At 42.5% G+C, this 18070-nt stretch overlaps 1 protein-coding gene across 2 annotated transcripts; it reads left to right on the top strand.

Annotated features, from left to right (window-relative positions):
- Positions 1-2783: 2783 nt before the first annotated feature.
- Positions 2784-6277, top strand: LOC124013241 (perilipin-2-like). 2 transcript variants are annotated; one of them, XM_046327500.1, is made up of 8 exons: positions 2784-3026; positions 3184-3221; positions 3456-3651; positions 3777-3859; positions 3962-4214; positions 4459-4643; positions 5432-5497; positions 5802-6277. In XM_046327500.1, the coding sequence occupies exons 1-8, from the start codon at positions 2960-2962 to the stop codon at positions 6195-6197; spliced, it is 1284 nt and encodes a 427-aa protein (XP_046183456.1). In that variant the 5' UTR covers positions 2784-2959; the 3' UTR covers positions 6198-6277. The 2 variants fall into 2 exon arrangements, with proteins under 2 accessions (XP_046183456.1, XP_046183457.1); XM_046327501.1 differs by having other exon boundaries at positions 2787-3011.
- Positions 6278-18070: the final 11793 nt, after the last annotated feature.

Here is an 18070-nt window from a genome sequence, read left to right as displayed (position 1 = left end):
GTATAAGACAGTAGTTTTGGAATTGTTAGTTAGATTACTTGTTGGTTATTACTGCATTGTCGGAACTAGAAGCACAAGCATTTCGCTACACTCACATTAACATCTGCTAACCATGTGTATGTGACAAATAAAATTGGATTTGATTTGATTTGAAGTATTGTTTTTATCAGGAACTAGTGTTGGTAATACGGCTTTAGTCAAGGCTTTAGAGTTGTCATGACTTACCCTCCTGGATGGAGATCAAAGGTGCCAGCTAACCAAAGGTTTCAAGAGCCCCCCTCTGTTGTGGGAGTTGGACAGTTTTTGACGGTCGTAAATACCTCGCAGGAACTTTCTCTCCCACTCTGCAGAAATGGAAGTTAAAAATCCTTGTTGCAACAGAGAGAGATTTTGCAGTGCTGTAACATCAAAAGGTTGGATATTAAAATAATATTTCTAATGGAAATAATGTGGGAAATGGTTGGTGGGACTTAAACTATAATCATATCCTATCAGTTGTTGTTTTGTGATATCGTTAAGGACGATATAATGAAATAACTATCTCTGAAAGTGTATGCATTCAAGGGGTCAGGTTGTCAAAATGTTGTAATATATTAAACTATTTGTGAGAAGATGAAATGTGATTGTAGCCTTCTAAATGAGATAATGTTTTTAAATAGACTTTTGCCAAGTCATTAACCATGCACACGTGAGCACAGACATTGGTGCAACGTGATGGAACCCTCCAAGGCAAGTGCTTAAAAGGACGCGCTGAAGAATTAACATATTAGACAGTGGCTACACGGCTGAGAAATGGTTTAAAACTAAAGACCAGTGTGACCGACAGCGTGAGCTGAAAAGTACGAAATGGTTAGAAACTCTGAAACTTCCAACAGAGAAGAAGAAATCTCTATAGACCAGTACATTGCCAGGTTGCTACTGGCATGTCTAGCTGTACCATAAATAATCAACCATTGAGACCAGTATATGGACGGTGTTGAGCCGGACGTCATGAATGGTTGGACTCTACTAGAACAGAAAATGGTAAGATTCAAACTCTCGAGTTAAGAAGATAAAGACGACATTGGAACATTCAGTCTGCATTTGTTTAAGTACTTTAGTCTAGTAAGCTCGACCGAGGACCACCGCGAGTGTAACTTTGAAGGAACCAATCTAATGAAGATGAGAGGGGAAGAACATTTCCCTCACACCACCGTGTGGTACTCTGATGGATCCAGTCTAATGAACACTTCCAGAACAAAGAAAGCCTACTACCATAACTACTAAGTACATTGTGACCTCTGGTAGACAACCAGAGACTTACACAACCAGAGAGTTCTTTCGAACTACTCTCCACAGACTCAAATGATTTCAACTGTCACGATATTCTTCATGGGAAGAAGAGGAGGACCAAAATGCGGCGTGGATTGTGTTCATCTTGATATTTAATGACGAAAACACTGAACACTGAAACACACTATACAAAACAATAAACGACTGTGAAGCTACATGAGAACTGTGATTGACACAAGCAATCAACATAGACAATCACCCAAAAACAAACAGTGAAACCCAGGCTACCTAAGTATGATTCTCAATCAGAGACAACTAATGACACCTGCCTCTGATTGAGAACCATACTAGGCCGGAACATACAAATCCCCAAATCATAGAAAACAAACAGACTGCCCACCCCAACTCACGCCCTGACCATACTAAATAACCATACTGGTGGGCATTCTTGGCAGTGTACTGGGAGAGGAAGGTGGTTCGATGAACTTAGGCCTACATACAGCATGGATGCCGCACCATACCCCTTCTGCAAGACAGCACACAAACTCATTCCAGACCCTGAATGTATATGGAGTACATACTCCTTGTGCCAATTGAGTGTAGTGCCTTCCATGGAAGTGGTTTTGGCATGATCCATATGGCAAGGGACTACAAAATGAACACTATAGCTTTTACTGTGTAGACCGAATAAATTGACTGAAACTAACCTGAAGGTGGTGGTATTGGACATGTCACCATCCAACGGCTTGAACTCATTGTTAACTTTTTTGGACGCCTGAGGAGCCACAGTTCCTGTAAAGTGGAACTTGTCACTGTAATCTGTGTGCACAAACGCTGAGTCAGAGCAGGAGGTGGGGATTACAGCAGGTCGGGATATGGACATTAATGCCGACTGCAAGAAAAAAATTTTTTTGCAATTTGACAAGAACATGAATAAGTATGAAAATAAAGAAAGACACACACATGCTCCCAACAATTTAATTAGTAAACCTAATAACCAAAGAATATGAACAATAACATGAACTACAAAATTCTAATTGGACTACGATTGCATAAACAATTATCAGCTGTAGCCGTGATTAGGCTGTGTTAGGAAGTGATGTCACTCCTAGGAAATTGTGCAAAAATGCAATTAGAAAATTATTCTTTATGGATGTAAATGTAAATGTAACGGCATGACAATAGTAAACAATATACTCGTTCCACGACACAGAATTGTAATTTGCCAAAGTTGATAGCTAGCCTACCATGAACCCTTCACTTTTTCGGCAAAAGGCTACTTGAAAAAAATATTATCTGCAGGTGCAGATCTGGCATAAGCACTGGGTCATATTGTTCACACCATCTGATTGATAATTTAAGTGGCAAGCAAAAAGCAAACACACACAGTTATCCTTCAAAGTGTAATTGACATCGCTTGTGTGCATGCGCGCGCATCTCAATCGTCTTCCTTTCCTCGTCTACACTGATTCATAGTCAATAATTATGGGGTGAAACAACAGGTGACGCAATAGCCTAATTAATATATATCAGGAATTGGGTTTCACCTGTCGCATTCCATTCATAGGACCGATAAGGCAAAGGAGAGGACACCACTTCATACTATAGAGATCAACCCTGTTTGCGTTTTCTTTGCGATTAGCCTTATCATATTATTTTTGCTGACCAATTCTATCGTCATTACGCCATGGTGCAAGGGACATCGCAAGAAAGAATTTGGTTTTACGAAGAACATGCAGGTAAAAGTTTGGCAGGTGAATAGACAAAGCCACAATTTATAAAGCAAAATATGTAATTTCTCAGGTAGCATATGCGATACATTTATACTTTGAACCATCTCTTTTTCTCATGTAAATTTGAAATGAAATGTATTGTAAAATTATATAAATTTAAATTCCCTAATCTTAATAGGGCCAAATATGATGCCTGGGAATCTTAACTCGAGTCAGGTTGGTTAAATTTACATTCTTGTCCCCAGCCACTAGGCCTAGACAGCACATGCTCCCTATTATTTGTATTCCTACTACTCAACCATGTTCTAGCTATATTAACTGCTTGCTTCACATGTTAGAGTACTGACGATCTAAAGTAGCCATACCCAGTGAAAGTGTTTTTTGCATTGGTCATAAGTATTTTTATTAGTCATGACTTGTGGTTACAATTTTTGGTTTGTTCCTTGACAGAATGCGGTCTTTCGTTTGGCTAACCTCCCCATGGTTAGTTCAGCATGTGCACTCGTATCTGTCTTGTATTGTGACACCAAGCACAACCACCCCTACATCCGATCGTTGTGTGAAGTGGTGGAAATTAGTGTGACGACCTTATCCTCCGTAGCCTGTAACAGTGCCACCCCCATCATCATTAAGCTGGAGCCCCAAAGTAAGTACTTTGATGCTCTGTCACCTTTCAAGTTTTTCCACTTATGGAATCACTTTAGGCCAAACCAGGGCTTGAACTGTGACAATTCTCTCACCAAATCCAACCCATATGCTGTGCTCCCACAGTTTCTGTTGTGAATGATCTTGCATGCAAAGGCCTGGATAAGCTTGAGAGTACGTTGCCAGTGCTTCAACAGCCTTCACAGCAGGTGAATTCAATCTTCAAATATGTCCCAATCCTCTATTGGCTGTCCTTTGTGACAAATATATTTTTATATTATTGTAAGAAATATTTCTGTGTCATTACCCAGATTGTTTCAGATGTGAAGAATCTAATGATGGAGGCCAAAGATGCTGTAGTCATTGCTGTCTACGGAGCAAAGAACTGCATGCATTACACCCTGACTGGCATGGTTGCGATAACAAAAGGAGCAAGTGGTGGGAGAGCCAACATTGTGTCCCTGAAACCTGCTGTCCAGCTGGTTAGTATGGGACTGAAAAATGCACTGAGCCTGTCAGAAACCCTGGTGGACCAAGCCCTTCCTCCGACTGATGAAGAGATGGGTGAGTGATGCTAATACTGTGGTGTATGCATTAGTGGCACACCATAGCGAAATTTGGCAAAATATTTCGTCATGGAAGTGAGGGGCTATTTACACCAGCATATCAAAGTGTACTCAACAATGTTTTGCACCTTAACTATGTTTTTCCAAGGCCTCTGGAAACTTATACTGACACAAATGAAAGGCAACTGAAAGCTGATGTGTTCTCTTCTAATCTCTCATCACACTTACTCTTCTGTCTTTAGAAGACGAGGTCAAGACTGTGACGGGCTTTGACGTTGCCGCCGCCAGGCCCAGCTCTCCTGTCCGGCTGGTTTCCATCACGGTCAAGCTGTGTAGACGAGCATACCAGCAGGCAGAGGAGAAGATGCGCTTTGTCAAAGTCTGCTGTCAGAAATCCCTCAATTTGCTTCAGCACACCATGCACTTGGTAATAAAGCCTGGTAGATGCTTAAACCAGTTTCTCTAGAAGTCCATTTGGGAATGGGACCTACTGATTAGGGTTTGGTAGCCTAATAGTTTCAGGTCAGTTTGGGGTCCTGGTTTGCTGGTGTCAATGTTGTGAACAGTGCTTTCCATGGTGGCTGTGGGATTATGGTATGAGCAGGGATTAGCTACAGAAAACGAACGCAATTTTGTTTTATTGATGGCAACTTGAATGCAGATACATGGCGAGATCCTGAGGCCCACCGCCATCACCTCATGATACTGCACGGCCCCATGTCGCAAGGGTCTGTACACTTCCTGAAAGCTAAATGTCCCAGTTCTTCCATGGCCTGCATACTCACCAGACATGTCACCCATTGAGCATGTTTGGATGCTCTGGATCAACGTGTATGGCAGCATGCTCCAGTTCCCGCCAATATCCAGCAACTTCGCACAGCCATTGAAGTGGGACAACATTCCACAGGCCACAAACCATTTGATCAACTCTGTGAAGGAGATGTTGTGCTGCATAAGGCTGGTGGTCACCAGATACTGACTGGTTTTCTGATACACCCCCTACCTGTTTAAGATATCTGTGCCCAACAGATGCATATGTCATGGATTAGGGAATAATGAATTTATCAATTGACTGACTACTTTTATATGAACTCTGTTATCTTTGAAATTGTTGCATGATGCATTTATATTCAGTATAATCCATGATCTTGAAATAGAAATGCTACTTTGAGTCCAAAATGTCCATTATGCTTCTGATGGAATTAATGTGTGCAGGACAATCTTGGCGCCTTGGTGGAATGGACTAGTAACGTTCAAGAGAAGGAAGACAAGGAGACCGAGGTATTATCAAATCTATTTACTAATGTACTGTTGGTGGAAATGGGTCTTAAAAGCTGTGATTATTACTGTTACAAGCTTGCTCTAGGGGTTCTCAAATTCTTTCCCTAGAAATTGGCTCATATTCAAGTGGCTAATTGAGAAATCCTTACTGAAAACATTTCAGTACCTGAATTAACATGTTAAATAAAACAGAAGTGTGCTCAACCATGCTGTTGCTTTTCCCAGACCAAGCATTGGTTGTGTTCGCTTGCATGGTTCAGCAGAGTACCATATCTAAAGCAGTACATAACCTCTGTTTCTTCAGGGGGTGGTTATCCACTGCCTGAATGTCTCTCCCAGTGTGAGTCACCAGCTGCAGAGAAACTGTCTGACCCTGGCCTGCAGCCTACAAAATCTCCCCCGCCACCTCCAGCAGCAGGCTGTGTGTGTGCTGCTTTCTGCCTCACAGATCTTAAACAACTTTAGTTCCACTGACCCCCACCTGGGCATCAGACCTCAGGGCAAAGTGAGTGGTTCTCTGGATGCCATCCTGGACTACCTGGTCCACAACATGTCCCTCAATTGTCTGGTGGGGCCCTGGTGTCCTCAGATGCCCCCCATTACTCCAAGGGGCCAGACCAATGGTCAGAGGAAGAGGCCTGCCAAGAAAACAGGTGTTTTTGACCTTGGGTGTACTGTCACACCCTATGAACAATATTGATGTGGTTTGTGTTGGGAGTCAGTCATCTCAGATATGCGTAGGCTTCTGAAATACAGTGGTCGGTTTTTATTAATATTGGCCTGACATGCTGTGTTAGGCCAATATTAATAAAAACCGACCACTGTATAGCAACTAAGTTAACAAAGAAATGCCCTGGTCTAGGTTGACAGCAAAGACATGACCCAATGTGAGTGCCCCAGTGTAATAGAGCACAATTTGTTTGCCTTTTTGTCATTGCTAAACCTGTTTTGCTTGACAATGGCAAAAGTACAAAGATTTGGGAACAAATCTGTAGGTTTCTTGTGCATCTTAAGGAAAAAAAATAGGCCTTGATCAAGGTCATTGATCAGTTAGGAACTTTCCTCATCTGGTTGTAGAGGTCTTTATTGGCTACTAATTGAAAGGAAATTACAACCAGCAGACTCGTGCCTTCCAATTCAGTTTTACACCCCTGCCTTAATGCCACAGTGGCCCTTCCAGTAAAGTATACTGTATTAAACCTTGTACTGCTACCTGGGTAATATTATGAGTCTTACTTGGTGCTCCCAGAATGTGAAGTGTTGATGGGGTACTGTGACTGTAAACATGAATTTGAGTTCATATGCCACACAAGCTCACAGAACGGGACCGCAGAGTGCTGAAGCGAGTACAAATGATCTGTCCTGTTGCAACACTCAGAGTTCCAAACGGCCTCTGGAAGCAACGTCTGCACTAACTTTGTCGGGAGCTTCATGAAATGGGTTTCCATGGCCGCATACAAATCTGAGAGAACCATGCGCAATGCCAAGCGTTGGCTGGAGTGGTGTAAAGCTTTCCTCCATTGGACTCTGGAGCAGTGGAAACACGTTCTCTGGAGTAATGACTCGCTCTTCATCTGGAAGTCTGACGGACGAATGGGCTTGGCGGATGCCAGGAGGATGGGGCTCTTTTTCATGGTTGGGCTAGGCCCCTTAGTTCCAGTTCTTACCGCTACAGCATTCACTGACATTCTAGACAATTCTGTGCTTTGAACTTTGTGGCAACTGTTTGGGGAAGGCCCTTTCCTGTTTCAGCATGACAATGCCCCTGTGCTCAAAGCGATACAGCAATGGTTTGTCACGATTGGTGTGGAAGAACTTGACTGGCCTGCAGAGAGCCCAGACCTCAACCCCATCGAACACATTTGGGATGAATTGGAATGCTGACTGCGAGCCAGTCCTAATTTCCCAACATCCGTGCCCAACTAATGGACTTGTGGCTGAATGGAAGCAAGTCCCCGCAGCAATGTTGCAACATCTAGTGGAAAGCCTTCCCAGAAGAGTGAAGGCTATTATAGCAGCAAAGGGAGGACCAACTCCATATCAATGCCCATGATTTTAGAATGAGATGTTAGATGAGCAGGTGTACGCATACTCTTGGTCATGTAGTGTATTAGCCCATAGAAATTAATTGAACAGATTCATACATGGAAAAACAGACATTAATCAAGAGATAAATGTACACTACCGGTCAAAAGTTTTAGAACACCTCATTCAAAGGTTTTTATTTTGACTGTTTTCTACATTGTAGAATAATAGTGAAGAAATCGACTGAAATAACACACATGGAATCATGTAGTAACCAAAAAAGTGTTAAACAAATCTACATCTATTTTATATTAGAAATTCTTTCAAATAGCCACTCTGCCTTTGACAGCTTTCCACACTTGGCATTCTCTCCAACCAGCTTAATCTGGAATGCTTTTCCAACGGTCTTGAAAGAGTTCCCACATATGCTGAGCACTTGTTGACTGCTTTTCCTTTACTCTGCGGTCCAACTCATCCCAAACCATCTCAATTTGGATGGGTGGATGTGGAGGCCAGGTCATTTGATGCAGCACGCCACTCTCCTCCTTGGTAAAATAGCCCTTACACAGCCTGGAGGTGAAAATGAAATCATAGTCCCACTAAGTCCAAACCAGATGGGATGGTGTGTCGCTGCAGAATGCTGTGGTAGCCATGCTGGTTAAGTATACTTTGAATTCTAAATAAATCACAGACTGCGTCACCAGCAAAGCACCCCCACACCATAACACCACCTCCATGCTTTACGGTGGGATATACACATGTGGGGATCATCCGTTCACCCACACCGCATCTCACAAAGACACGGCAGAACCAAAAATCTCAAAGTTGGACTCCAGACCAAAGGACAAATTTCCACCGGTCTAATGTCCATTGCTTGTGTTTCTTGGCCCAAGCAAGTCTCTTATTGGTGTCCTTTTAGTAATGGTTTCTTTGCAGTAATTTGACCATGAAGGCCTGATTCACATGGTCTCTGAACAGTTGATGTTGAGATTTGTCTGTTACTTGAACTCTGTGAGGCATTTATTTGGGCTGCAATTTCAGAGGCTGGCAACTCTAATGAACTTATCCTCTCCAGCACAACTCTTGGGTCTTCCATTCCTGTGGCGGTCCTCATGAGAGCCAGTTTCATCATAGCGCTTGATGGTTTTTGCGACGACACCTTCAAAGTTCTTGAAATGTTCTTTATTGACTGACTTTCATGACAAAGTAATGATGGACTGTCATTTCTCTATGCTTATTTGAGCTATTCGTGCCATAATATGGACTTAGCCCTATTTGGTAAAAGACGTTCTTCTGTATACCCCCCTACCTTGTCACAACACAACTGATTGGATCAAATACATTAAGAAGGAAAGAAATTCCACAAATTAACTTTTAACAGTTAATGTAAATGCATTCCAGGTGACTACCTCATGAAGCTGGTTGAGAGAATGCCAAGAGTGTTCAAAGCTGTCATCCGGCAAAGGGTGGCTATTTGAAGAATCTCAAATATAAAATATGTTTTGATTTGTTTAACACTTAAATTCGTTAATACATGATCCCATATGTGTTATTTCAGTTCTGATGTCTTCACTATTATTCTACAATGTAGAAAATTTTCAAAATAAAGACAAATCCTTGAATGAATAGGAGTTCTAAAATGTTTGAATGGTAGTGTATATTTTTTTAACCCATATTTAACCCCTTTTTTGGGGGCACTAAAACTACTTCCATATACTTTTTTAGTTTTTTACTAGAGATGCGTCAACAAAGTACTGAGTAAAGGGTCTGAATTCTTATGTAAATGTAATATATCAGTGTTTTTTGGGGAGGGTTTTTTGCACAGATTTCTACATCTGTTTTGCTTTGTTGTTATGGGCTATTGTATGTATATTGACGACGGAATAAAACTACTTAAACAATTTTAGAATGAGTCTGTAATGTAACAATGTGGAAAATGTCAAGGGGTCTGAATACTTTCCCAAGTGCACCGTATAACAACAGTCATGTTCCCAACAACTGAACCTACAACCACTCAAGATGGAACAACTGCACCTTCATCTTCAAGTGGTGAATATGTATTTTCTACATTATTGACTTGAATCAGCACTGTCACACTTCAATACAATAAACAGTCTTATCAGTATTACACTGAACTGCAATGACAGTTTCTCTTTTGTCTACTACAGTTGTGAGTTGATATTGTGTCTATGATGGTGGTCAGCAGGGTAATACGTTGTTCTTGCTGTAGTATGTTGAGCACAAGACAAAGTCTGTGGTCCAAACAAGTAAAGATAGCGCCGACAGACATGGCAGCTCTGCCTCTAGCTCCTAAGCAACTTTGCTGGATTTAGTTTTTTGTCTGTGTTATTTCTTACATTAGCCCAGAAGGTTTTTTTGTTATTACATACAGCTGGAAATTAATAATAATATCAGAGCGCAGGTAACTCGCCAGCATTACAACCAGGAATACGACTTTCCCGAATTGGATTCTTAGATCGTACCTCCCAAGGCAATTGAACTTATTCCAGAGTCTGCTCCAAGACGCCCCCGGTGGAGAAGAAGTATTCGGAGTAGACGTCTCACTAATGTTCAGTCTCTGCACAATAAAGTAGACGAGCTCAGGGCGAGGATCTCCTTCCAAAGAGGCATCAGGGACTCTCTCCGGATATAATGTCCCTGTCCATACAGCCAGCTGGGTTCTCAGTACATTGTGCATACAGGAATAAATAACTCTCCGGAAAGAAGAAAGGCGGTGGTGTATGTTTCATGATTAACTACTCGTGGTGTGATTGTGATAATGTACAGAAACTCAAGTCCTTTTGTTCACCCGACATAGAATATCGCACAATCAAATGATGACCGTATTACCTCGCAAGAGAATTCTCTTTGGTTATAGTCACAGCCGTGTATATTCCCCTTCAAGCTGATACTATGACGGCCCCTAAGGACCTCCACTGGAAACTACATATCCTGATGCCGCATTTATTGTAGCTGGGGATTTTTAAAAATCGAATTTGAGGAAAACGTTATCAAAGTTCTATCAACACATTGACTGTAGTACTCGCGCTGGAAAAACACTTCACCACTGCTACTCCCCCTTCCTGGATGCCTAAAAGGCCCTACCACGCCCTGCCTTTGGCAAATCTGATCACATTGAGTTTCTTCCTATAGGAAGGGAGGAGCAAACAGGAAGAGCAGATGCTAAGGTTGATTCAAAGCTGATCTAACCAATCGGAATGCATGCTTCAAGATTGTTTTGATCATGCGGACTGGGTAGCCTCTGAGAATAACATTGGCATAAACACGGACACGGTGACTGAGTTCATCAGGAAATGTATAGGGGATAGTGTTCCCACTGTGCCTCTTAAAACCTACAAAACTAGAAACCGTGGATAGATGGCAGCATTCGTGCAAAACAGAAAGCGCGAACCATCGTATTTAACCGTGGCAAGGGTACTGGGAATATGGTGGAATACAAACAGTGTAGTTATTCCCTCCGCATGGCAGTAGAGAGAGTTGAGACGTATGTGGCAGGGTCTACAGACAATCACGGATTAACAAGGGAAAACCAGCCACGTCGCGAACACCGTCTTGCTCCCGGACAAGCTGAACACCTTTAAAATATATATATATATTTCACCTTTATTTAACCAGGTAAGCTAGTTGAGAACAAGTTCTCATTTAAAACTGCGACCTGGCCAAGATAAAACAAAGCAGTGCGACACAAACAGCAACACAGAGTTACACATGGAATAAACAAGCGTACAGTCAATAACGCAATAGAAAAAAAAGAAAGTCTATACAGTGTGTGCAAATGCCGTGAGGAGGTAAGACAATAAATAGGCCATAGTAGCAAAGTAATTGCAATTTAGCAGATTAACACTGGAGTGATAGATGAGCAGATGATGACAAGCAGATGATGTTCAAGTAGTGAAACTGGTGTGCAAAAGAGCAGAAAGGTCAATAAAAACAGTACGGGGATGAGGTAGGTAGATTGGGTGGGCTATTTACAGATGGACTATGTACAGCTACAGTGATTGGTTAGCTGCTCAGATAGCTGATGTTTCCAGCTTCAACGAGTCTCCAGTCTCCAGCTTCAACGATTTTTGCAATTCGTTCCAGTCACTGGCAGCAGAGAACTGGAAGGAAAGAAGGCCAAAGGAGGTGTTGGCTTTGGGGATGACCAGTGAGATATACCTGCTGGAGCACGTGCTACGGGTGGGTGTTGTTATCATGACCAGTGACCTGAGATAAGGTGGAGCTTTACCTAGTATAGACTTATAGATGACCTGGAGCCAGTGGGTTTGGCGACGAATATGTAGCAAGGGCCAGCCGACTAGAGCATACAGGTCGCAGTGGTGGGTGGTATAAGGGGTTTTGGTAACAACAGATGGCACTGTGATAGAGTGCATCCAGTTTGCTGAGTAAAGTATTGGAAGCTATTTTGTAGATGACATCGCCAAAGTCGAGGATCGGTAGGATAGTCAGTTTTACTAGGGTAAATTTGGCAGCGTGAGTGAAGGAGGCTTTGTTTGCGAAATAGAAAGCCGATTCTAGATTTGATTTTGGATTGGAGATGTTTAATATGAGTCTGGAAGGAGAGTTTACAGTCAAGCCAGACACCTAGGTATTTGTAGTTGTCCACGTATTGTAGGTCAGAACCGTCCAGAGTAGTGATGCTAGTCGGGCGGGCGGGTGCAGGCAGTGAACGGTTGAAAAAAATGCATTTAGTTTCACTAGCGTTTAAGAGCAGTTGGAGGCCACGGGAGGAGTGTTTTATGCCATTGAAGCTCGTTTGGAGGTTTGTTAACACAGTGTCCAAAGAAGGGCCAGATGTATACAGAATGGTGTCGTCTGCGTGGATCAGAGAATCACCCGCAGAAAAAGCGACATTGTTGGTATATACAGAGAAAAGAGTCGGCCTGAGATTTGAACCCAGTGGTAACCCCCATAGAGACTGCCAGAGGTCCGGACAACAGGCCCTCCGATTTGACACACTGAACTCTGTCTTCGAAGTAGTTGGTGAACCAGGCAAGGCAGTCATTTGTGAAACCAAGGCTATTGAGTCTCCCGATAAGAATGCAGTGATTGACAGAGTCAAAAGCCTTGGCCAGGTTGATGAAAATGGCTGCACAGTACTGTCTTATCGATGGCGGTTAGGATATCGTTTAGTACCTTGAGTGTGGCTGAGGTGTACCCATGACCAGCTCGGAAACCGGCTTTGCACAGCGGAGAAGGTACGGTGGGATTCGGAATGATCAGTGATCTGTTTATTAACTTGGCTTTTGAAGACTTTAGAAAGGCAGGGCAGGATGGATACAGGTCTATAACAGTTTGGGTCTAGAGTGTGCTTTCCAATCTTTAGGGATCTCGGACGACACGAAAGAGAGGTTGAACAGACTGGTAATAGGGGTTGCAACAATGGCAGCAAATCATTTTAGAAAGAGAGGGTCCAAATTGTCTAGCCCAGCTGATTTGTACTGTACGGGTCCATTTTTTGCAGCTCTTTCAGAACATCTGCTTTCTGGATTTGGGTGAAGGAGAAGCTGGGGAGGCTCGGGCAAGTAGCTGCGGGGGGTGCGGAGCTGTTGGCCGGGGTTGGGGTAGCCAGAAGGAAAGCATGGCCAGCTGTGGAGAAATGCTTATTGAAATGTTTGATTATCATGGATCCCCGGACCTTGATCTACTTTGAGGATAACACAGTGCCACTGACATGGCCCACTCCCAAGGACTGTAAGCCATGTAGGCATGTTAACCCTCGCAAGGCTACCGGCACAGACGGCATCCCTAGACGTATCCTCAGAGCTGACCAGCTGGCTGGAGTGTTTACGGACATATTCAATCTCTCCCCATCCCAGTCTGCTGTCCCCACTTGCTTCAAGCTGTCCCCACTTGCTTCAAGATGCCCACCATTGTTCGTGCACCCAAGAAAGCAAAGGTAACTGAACTAAGTTACCATCGCCCCATAGCACTCACTTCTGTCATCATGAAGTGCTTTGAGAGGCTAGTTAAGGATCATATCACCGCTACCTTACCTGACACCCTAGACCCACTTAAATTTGCATACCGCCCAATAGATCCACGAATGATGCAGCCTATGGGGAGGAGGTAAGGGCCCTGGCGGAGTGGTGCCAGGAAAATAACCTCTCCCTGAAGGTCAACAAAACGAAGGAGCTGATCTTGGACTTAAGGAAACAGCAGAGGGAGCACGCCTCTATCCACATCGACGGGACCGCAGTGGAGAAGGTGGAAAAGCTTCAAGTTCCTCAGCGTAACACCACTGACAATCTGAAATGGTCCATCCACACAGACGGTGTGGTGAAGAAGGCGCAACAGCGCCTCTTCAACCTCAGGAAGCTGAAGAAATTTGGCTTGGCCTCTACAAATAATTGTAGATACTTTCGTGTGACTGTCTTCATCAATAAGTGCAGCTCAGCATTTAACACCATAGTACCCTCCAAACTCGTCATCAAACTTGAGACCCTGGGCACCGTCTCGACCCCGCCCTGTGCAACTGGCTACTGGACTTCCTGACAGGCCGCCCCCAGGTGGTGAGGGTAGGTAACAACATCTCCACCCCGCTGATCCTCAACACTGTGGCCCCACAAGGGTGCGTTCTGAGCCCTCTCCTGTACTCCCTGTTCACCCACGACTGCGTGGCCATGCACGCCTCCAACTCAATCATCAAGTTTGCAGACGACACAACAGTGGTAGGCTTGATTACCAACAACGATGAGACGGCCTACAGGGAGGAGGTGAGGGCCCTCGGAGTGTGGTGTCAGGAAAATAACCTCACACTCAACGTCAACAAAACTAAGGAGATAATTGTGGACTTGAGGGAACACCCCCCTATCCACATCGATGGAACAGTAGTGGAGAGGTTAGTAAGTTTTAAGTTCCTCGGCGTACACATCACAGACAAACTGAATTGGTCCATCCACACAGACAGCATCGTGAAGAAGGCGCAGCGCCTCTTCAACCTCAGGAGACTGAAGAAATTTTGGCTTGTCACCAAAAGCACTCACAAACTTCTACAGATGCACAATCGAGAGCATTCTGTCGGGCTGTATCACTGCCTGGTACGGCAACTGCTCCGCTCATAACCGTAAGGCTCAGAGGGTAGTGAGGTCTGCACAGCGCATCACCGGGGGCAAACTACCTGCCCTCCAGGACACCTACACCACCCGATGTCACAGGAAGGCCATAAAGATCATCAAGGACAACAACCACCACCCGAGCCACTGCCTGTTCACCCCGCTATCATCCAGAAGGCGAGGTCAGTACAGGTGCATCAAAGCTGGGACCGAGAGACTGAAAAACAGCTTCTATCTCAAGGCCATCAGACTGTTAACCTGTTGCGCGAGCCATCCCGGATCCGGGATCGTGAATACAGCCTCAAGCTCATTACCATAACGCAACGTTAACTATTCATGAAAATCGCAAATGAAATGAAATCAATATGCTCGCTCTCAAGCTTAGATTTTTGTTAACAACACTGTCATCTCAGATTTTCAAAATATGCTTCTCAACCATAGCAAAACAAACATTTGTGTAACAGTATTGATAGCTAGCGTAGCATTTAGCGTAGCATTTAGCATTAGCAGTCAGCAGGCAACATTTTCACAAAAACTAGAAAAACATTCAAATAAAATAATTTACCTTTGAAGAACTTCAGATGTTTTCAATGAGGAGACTCTCAGTTAGATAGCAAATGTTCAGTTTTTACAAAAATATTATTTGTTTAGGACAAATAGCTCCGTTTTCTGTGTCACGTTTAGCTACGAAAGAAACCTGTATCCAGGATTGTGTAAATCTATCCGCAAGCTCATTAGCATAACGCAACGTTAACTATTCATGAAAATCGCAAATGAAATGAAATAAATATATTTGCTCTCAAGCTTAGCCTTTTGTTAACAACACTGTCATCTCAAAGTTTCAAAAATATGCTTCTCTCAACCATTGCAAAACAAGAATTTGTGTAACACTATTGATAGCCTAGCATAGTATTATGCCTGACATTCAGCAAGCAACATTTTCACAAAAAACAGAAAAACATTCAAATAAAATCATTTACCTTTGAAGAACTTCAGATGTTTTCAATGAGACTCTCAGTTAGATAGCAAATGTTCAGTTTTTACAAAAATATTATTTGTTTAGGACAAATAGCTCCGTTTTCTGCGTCACGTTTAGCTACGAAAGAAACCTGTATCCAGGATTGTGTAAATCTATCCGCAAGCTCATTAGCATAACGCAACGTTAACTATTCATGAAAATCGCAAATGAAATGAAATAAATATATTTGCTCTCAAGCTTAGCCTTTTGTTAACAACACTGTCATCTCAAAGTTTCAAAAATATGCTTCTCTCAACCATTGCAAAACAAGAATTTGTGTAACACTATTGATAGCCTAGCATAGTATTATGCCTGACATTCAGCAAGCAACATTTTCACAAAAAACAGAAAAACATTCAAATAAAATCATTTACCTTTGAAGAACTTCAGATGTTTTCAATGAGACTCTCAGTTAGATAGCAAATGTTCAGTTTTTACAAAAATATTATTTGTTTAGGACAAATAGCTCCGTTTTCTGCGTCACGTTTAGGTACGAAAGAAACCTGTATCCAGGATTGTGTAAATCTATCTGCAAGCTCATTAGCATAACGCAACGTTAACTATTCATGAAAATCGCAAATGAAATTAAATAAATATATTTGCTCTCAAGCTTAGCCTTTTGTTAACAAACACTGTCATCTCAGAGTTTCAAAAAATATGCTTCTCTCAACCATTGCAAAACAAGCATTTGTGTAACACTATTGATAGCCTAGCATAGTATTATGCCTGACATTCAGCAAGCAACATTTTCACAAAAACCAGAAAAACATTCAAATAAAATCATTTACATTTGAAGAACTTCAGATGTTTTCAATGAGGAGACTCTCAGGTAGATTGCATGATCAGTTTTTACAAAAATATTATTTGTGTTGACAAATCGCTCCGTTTTCTCCATCACGTTTGGGTAAGAAAAAAAACTAAAATTAAGTCATTAAAACGCAAACTTTTTTCCAAATTAACTCCATAATATCGACAGAAACATGGCAAACCGATGTTTAGAATCAATCCTCAAGGTGTTTTTCACATATCTATCGACGATAAATCCATCGTGGCAGTTGACTTTCTCTTCTGAACACACATGGACCTAGAGATTACGCAATAATTTCGACACAGGACACCGGACGGACCCCTAGTAATGTAATCTCTTATGGTCAAACTTCCAATGATATGCCTACAAATACGTCACAATGCTGCAGACATCTTGGACGAACGGCAGAGAGCTCAGGTTCATTCATGGCACATTCACAGCCATATAAGGAGACGATGGGAAACAGAGCCTCAAAAATTCTGCTCATTTCCTGTTTGAGGTTTCATCTTGGTTTCGAGCATGAGTAGCATGAATTCTGTGGCACTCACAGATAATATCTTTGCAGTTTTGAAAACGTCAGAGTGTTTTCTTTCCAAAGCTGCCAATTATATGCATAGTCGAGCATCTTTTCGTGACAAAATATTGCGCTTAAAACGGGCACCTTTTTTAAAATCCAATAATGACATAGCGCCCCCATAGGTTGAAGAGGTTAAACAGCCACCACTAACATTGAGTGGCTGCTGCCAACACACTGACTCAACTCCAGCCACTTTAATAATGGGAATTGATGGGAATTGATGTAAAATATATCACTAGCCACTTTAAACAATGCTACTTAATATAATGTTTACATACCCTACATTATTTATCTCATATGTATACGTATATACTGTACTCTATATCATCTACTGCATCTTTATGTAATACATGTATCATTAGCAACTTTAAACAATGCCACTTTGTTTACATACTCATCTCATATGTATATACTGTACTCGATACCATCTACTGCATCTTGCCTATGCCGCTCTGTACCATCACTCATTCATATATCTTTATGTACATATTCTTTATCCCTTTACACTTGTGTGTATAAGGTAGTAGTTTTGGAATTGTTAGCTAGATTACTCGTTGGTTATTACTGCATTGTCGGAACTAGAAGCACAAGCATTTCGCTACACTCGCATTAACATCTGCTAACCATGTGTATGTGACAAATACAATTTGATTTGATTCCCCACAGTGACTGTACGTACATACCCCAACCAGAAGCCATGGATTACAGGCAACATCCGCACTGAGCTAAAGGGTAGAGCTGCCGCTTTCAAGGAGTGGGGCTCTAATCCGGACGCTTATAAGAAATCCCGCTATGCCCTCAGATGAACCATCAAACAGGCAAAGCTTCAATACAGGACTAAGGTTGAATCATACTATACTGGCTCTGATGCTCGTCGGATGTGTCAGGGCTTGCAAACTATTACAGACTACAAAGGGAAACACAGCCTCGAGTTTCCCAGTGACACAAGCCTACCAGACAAGCTAAATGACTTCTGTGGTTGCTTTGAGGCAAGCAAGACAAGCTAAATACTTCTTTGCTAGATTCGATGCAAGCAACACTGAAGCATGCATGAGAGCTGTTCCGGACG

Source organism: Oncorhynchus gorbuscha, linkage group LG24, assembly GCF_021184085.1.
Source record: "Oncorhynchus gorbuscha isolate QuinsamMale2020 ecotype Even-year linkage group LG24, OgorEven_v1.0, whole genome shotgun sequence".
In the NCBI taxonomy this organism is placed as follows: Eukaryota; Metazoa; Chordata; class Actinopteri; order Salmoniformes; family Salmonidae; genus Oncorhynchus; species Oncorhynchus gorbuscha.
The sequence above is the reverse complement of the archived record's forward strand: the minus strand, read 5'-3'. Positions and strand labels throughout refer to the sequence as shown.